Source organism: Emiliania huxleyi (genome assembly GCF_000372725.1).
Source record: "Emiliania huxleyi CCMP1516 unplaced genomic scaffold EMIHUscaffold_694, whole genome shotgun sequence".
NCBI lineage: Eukaryota > Haptophyta > Isochrysidales > Noelaerhabdaceae > Emiliania > Emiliania huxleyi.
The window spans coordinates 9,444-15,029 of record NW_005196801.1 but is presented as its reverse complement, the minus strand read 5'-3'; the positions used below and the strand labels follow the sequence as shown (position 1 = coordinate 15,029).

The following is a 5,586-nucleotide window of genomic DNA, read 5'->3' as shown; positions in this document are numbered from 1 at the left end:
TCGCGCCGCGGAGAGCTCAAGTCAGCAGAGCGGCCCCTGCAGACGAGGGGACGGAGGTCGACGGCCAATTAATCGCTCTGGCGGGGCGTCGCCGCGGGGGGCGGGAGGCGTGGCGGGCGGGCCGAAGGCGCGGGCGAGTGTGAAGAGAACCGACGGCGTCAAACGGTCCGTGTCGGCACACGGGCGGCACGGGCAAGGGCCCGCACGTGCCCCATGGCCAGGGGGAGCGGCGGCGCTCCTGACTACGCTCGAACAGGCCCCGCGAGACGCCTCTCGCGGCGGAGGTCGAGCGGCGACGTCGAGCGCCGACTTCCGCGCGGCTCCTGCGTCGGGCGCGTGGTGCGCGTCGAGAGGGGTGGGTCGGACAGGCCGGTCCAGGGGGTCGTGTGGGCGCGTGCGAGGGCCGGAGTCGTGAAGCCACCCTCAATAAATAGGCCGCCGGATCAAAGTTGAGTCGCCGGCGCCTGAGAGGCGTCCGGCCCTCGTCTAGCAGCCGCCGTGAGGCAACGGGAGCTCCTCCGAGGCTCAAAATTGGACCCATCTGACCGCTAACGCGTCCTCTGCAAGGCTGCGTCTTCGGGCTGCGGCCGGCGGACTGCCCAGCCTCGGCGAACCAGCGAAGATGGGAAAGCCTCGTTCGACGACGCGAATTTCTTTTCCAGAGGTTCAGACCCCCTGCTAGAGCCCCAGGTAAGGCCCAGGTGTGGCCTAGGGCATCAGAAGGGACCAAGAGGAGTCCAGTCTGAGCCCTAGAGCCCATGTCTTTGCCCCCGAAGGTCGCGTTCAAATGCCCGGAACGGACGTCACAGTGGTGTCCGGCCGGCGCGATCACCGAGCTGTGACGCTCAGGAAAGCCTGATGAGGTACTGGCTTCTTTGCGGAAAATCTGAATACTTTTTCCTCGCGGGGAATCCTTTGTTATAGCCGGCTCTACCAGAGGCGTCACTAACTCGTGAAGAGCACCGATGATGTAGTGAGTGAGTGGTCGGAACAACCCAACCAGGACTAATCCGACCCAACCCAACAACCCAACCCAAAAAGCACGATTCTCCTGTTGGGCCCTTTGTGTCATCCGGACACCTAATTCTCTTTTGAGTTCCCTTTTCGCGGCATGTCAGACACATCGGCCTCCTCTGGCCGCCTGTGGCCGCACGTGGTCAGCGGCGTCTCCGGGCGCGTGACCGCGGAGCTCTTCATGTCGCCAATCAACCTCCTCAAGGTGCGGCTACAGCACAACCTCCAGCTGAAGCGGCTGCCCGTGCCGGCGGCGATGCTGCAGCTCGCGCGCGACGAGGGAGCGCTCTCGCTGTGGCGAGGGCTGCCGCCGCGGCTGATGTGGGCGACGCCGCTCAGCGCGGCCACCTTCACCTACTACCAGGCCGCCAAGAAGGTCTCCTCGGGCGAGGCCTCCGACGGCGCCGCCGGGAAGCGCGACTCGCGGATCGTGCTCGCCGGCCCGTTCATGCTCGCCGCCAGCGTGGCGGTGCGGACGCCCTTCGACATTGCGGAGCAGCGGCTGCAGCTGGAGCCACCGGCGACGGGCGCCGACGCCGCGCGCCGCCCGAGCGCCTTTCGTCGCGCGCTGAGCGTGCTGCGGAAGCTGTGGGAGCCGCGCCCAAGATGCTGGAGAGATGCTGGAGAGAGGGAGAGATGCTGGAGAGATGGCCGAGAGAGAGCTGTGGTAGATGCTTGCCAGCAATATACTGCGCTGCTCGACGGCATTCCAGCCCACCACAAATGTGGGCAGTTGCTGCTGCCGCAACGCGCTCGAGCAGCGATGCGCGGCCGCACACAGCATTAACATCTGTGCGAGAGACTTCTACGCTCATCCTCTCCACCTCCACTCTCAGGACGCCGAGGGTCCGCGTGGGCTGTGGCGCGGCTACTCGGCGGCGCTCTGCGGGGTGGGCACCTTCGTGGTGCCGAGATACGCCGAGATACAGCTGAGATACAGCCGAGGTGCAGCAGAGGTGCAGCAGAGGGACAGCCGAGATGTAGATGTGGCGGGCGTTCCTTCACAGCGGTGCCGCCGTACAGGTGGGGTACTTTGTGGTGTATGAGACTGTGCGCAAGCTGCTGCTGCAGACTCCCCTCGGCAGCGTTGACTCGGCCACACGCGCCATCGCGGCCATATCTCGGCCACATCTCGGCTATATCTCGGCCATCTCTGGATTGCAGGCCACGCACGTCATTGCGGGCGGCATCGGCGGAGGCACGACAGCGGCCCTCGCCACGCCGTTCGACACTATCAAGGCCCGCATGCAGACCGGGCTAGATCTTCACTGCATCCGCGCTACCCCCACCCGAGCCGACCCCGAACCTAACAGGTCCGCATGCAGACCAAGATCTACGCGACGGCGGCCGACCCCCACCCGTCGATGCCGGCAGTGTGGCGAGCGACTGTCTCTCAGGCGGGCCGACGACCTCCTCCTCCGGCGGCGTGTTGTGGACGGCGTCTCTTCACGGCCTCCCTGGTGTGAAGCTAGGCGGGCTGGCGCGTCCTCTTCCGAGGCAACCGCCCGCCCCCGCGCACTGGGCCTGGCACTTTCAATGCCGCTAAGGTCTTCGGACGTGGAGCTGCGAGGGCTGCCCGGCCCTCCCCTCGTCACAGACGTATGTGCACAAGGGATTCTCGCCCACCCGCAGGTACTCTCGCGCGGGTCGCGTCCAACGCGCCGTCGGGCGCCATCATGTTTACCGTGTACGAGGCGGGGCACAGGTGGATCGAGGCGAGGCTGGGGTAGAGAGCCGTTGAAAGCAGCAGGCGCGGAGCGGCGGGTTATGAATCGAGACGAGTGTGCGAGTGTTTGCGCGCGGCGGGTTTGGCAACGGCCTGGTGCGTGTCGCAGCGAGCGGCGTGCGACCGTTAGTGAGAGTCGGTCAAAACACTAAAACAGAGGGACGCGCTACCGGCCTCTATACGCTCATCGCTCTAGACGCCCTACGGCGTGCTGTCGCGCGGTGTGTCGTGCATTTCCTGTGTGCTGTTCTCGGTTCTCGCGTATTCCGTAATAGAGACATACGATTTTCAGTTTGGGGGACCCTGTCGTTCACGGCCTGACGCCTGTTCCCTGGGTTTTAAAATTCTTCTTTTCATCAAATTCTTCTTCGTGTCGCAAGACGAGGGAGGGAGCAGGATGTTGCTGAGATCAGCAGGAGGATGTACGACGAGATTAGGAGCAGCAGGGACCCGAGGGACCATGTGGAAGACGGCTAGTGCTAGTCCCCCATCGGGAGGACGACCCCGGCTAGTCGCCGACCACACCCGCAAAGAACCCTGCACAAAGACCGCAGGGCGGGGACCTGTTCCTTTTTACCCATCTCCTAGTAGAGGTGTCCGTTTTATTTATTTATTTATTTCTTCGTGTCGCAAAACATGAGCGGCTCCTTGAGCAACCACTGCACCTCGAATTGGAATGGCCCCGCCCGACTGCGGCTCTCTCCGAGCGGACGGGCCGCTGGGTCTAGCGTCAAAGCTGCAGGATATGTTGACGCGAGAGCAGGCCAGCCATCGGGAGACGCAGCATGAGCTGAAGATTGAGCGAGCCGCCCACGACGACACGGCTGAGCGGCTAGTGGAGATGCAGCACAAGCTCGAGGCGACGCTCCAGGAGCTCTCCAATCTCGAGCGCTTTGTCAAGGGTTGCTCCGCCTGCTCCTCCGTTCCCTCAAACACTCCGCCCGAACGCGAGCCGCTACTCAAGGAGGAGGCATACCTCCAGTCCAGGCTGCGTTTCGTGCAGGAGGAGCTTACGAGTTCTGCGTCCACCGCTGTCACCCGGCCCTCATCGGCGAGCATCGGGCGCAAGGGCAAGGCTGCCGCTGCGTCTCCCGGCGATGATGCGCTACGCGCTTGAGCTGCGCGGATCTATAGAGCCTTAGAGCGGATCCTGATCTCCGCGGGGTCACAGTCGCCGCCGTACGTTGAGCATCACTTTTTTGTACACAATCTGCTTCTACGGATGGACGATGCTAATCTCGTGCGCGTGTCGGAATCCGTCGCAAGTACGGCCTCACGTCAGTCATTCTTGCTGACAGCCGCGGGTCGGATGTTAGATGTTACCCGAGGCGCATCCGCTCACTGTCCTCTATGCTGAAATTCGCCGACTCACGGCCCATGTCCGTGTGTGTGCTGCGTATACTTAGAGCTCTAACTGTGAGAGTTGCAATAAATAAATAAAACGGACACCTCTACCAGGAGATGGGTAAAAAGGAGCAAGTGTGAAGTCACAGCATATTGCATTTTGAGAGAGAGAGAGATTTTTGACGACCAACAATGTCTCAGACGCTGAGTTACTGGTTGGGTAGTAGTCTAAGTTCTGAGCCTCGAGGCTGAGCGGGTCTAAGTGTGACTAGTCACGCTGGGGTGCTTACGCGGTCTAAGATCAGCGAGAGCCTCTTACATCGGCTAAGTCGGCCGTGGCACAGCCTGGGGCCAAGAGGCTCCCACCGTGATCAACGATACGGCGCTAGCCCCCAAATTTTCTTCGCCTGCGGCGGGCGCCTTCTAATCCGGATCGATCCTCCTCATGCCTCAGCAATCGCCGCCTCAGCATCCTCCTCTTCCGATTCTCGTTGCTCTTCTTGAGCGCAATCTCTAGCCAAACATTTCTCACATAAATAGCCTCAAGCTCAAACAAACGCATGTCAGAGAAGCCTGTGTATGCTGGTCCTCTTTGAACGATCCGCGCGTGAGGTAGATCTAGCATAGGGCCTTGTTGGCAGCAGCCAGCTTGTTGCGCTGCTTCGCGTTGCGATGAGCTGATTGGGATCGCACAAGTGCATGCCAAGCACCGCCACGATCTTGAAGCAGAACACATCGCAACCGCATCGTCCGCACTGCCATCGGCATGCCGCGCCCGCCGCTTCGCCGCAGCCGCCTTAAGGCACGCATAGCGGCAGCACATGGTACGGTGCGCGTACTTGAGCAGGAGTTGCGCGCCGCAAGTAGCGCACTGGCCCTGGGACAAGGCGATATGGCGTCGTGCGCGGCATACGTTGGTCGGGACGCGTCCAGGTATTTTTCGGGCAAACCTGGACTTTTGCAGGTATACCCGGGTTTTACCCGGATTTGGCCTTGTGCCGTCTAAGTTCATGGCCCCCGACCATACAGCGTCTAAGTCCGAGCCCGGCTCCGTGCGGGGGCTAAGTTGAGCGCTTGCTCGCTGCAGAGGCTAAGTGTAGAGCGACCCTCTAGCCCTACTACCCAACCATTGCTGAGTTGTCTTTTCCCATTATTTTCTCAAGATGCCCAGCACCATCCTCGATCCTGGAACATCTAGCCTGGAATGCAAAATGCGTTCGTGATTGCGCTGGTATCTCTTCAATCTTGGAATACTCCATGCATCCCGGAAAATGCAATGCACCTCCTCTCCACCGTGATGCTCCTCGCCATCATCGTCACCACGACGTGTCAGCTGCGGACGGGCGTCGCCCACGACATCGTGCGCCCGCTCTCCAACGTCGCCGAGATCCCTGCCTCGCCTGCCAGGAGCGGCGTCGAGCTCCTCGCTGGGCAGGTGCGCGGGTAGAGCTCTCCACCATACTCTGCCGCGATCTCGGCTGCTGCGAGCACGGCGCCGCCCG

General features: G+C 62.0%; 1 protein-coding gene across 1 annotated transcript; it reads left to right on the top strand.

The window, feature by feature from the left end:
* Window positions 1-1,111: 1,111 nt before the first annotated feature.
* Window positions 1,112-4,182, top strand: EMIHUDRAFT_471020 (hypothetical protein; the record flags this gene model as incomplete). Its single annotated transcript, XM_005762084.1, has 3 exons — window positions 1,112-1,588; window positions 2,328-2,474; window positions 3,504-4,182. 3 exons carry the CDS (start codon window positions 1,112-1,114, stop codon window positions 3,855-3,857), a joined length of 978 nt encoding a protein of 325 aa, XP_005762141.1. The 3' UTR covers window positions 3,858-4,182.
* Window positions 4,183-5,586: the final 1,404 nt, after the last annotated feature.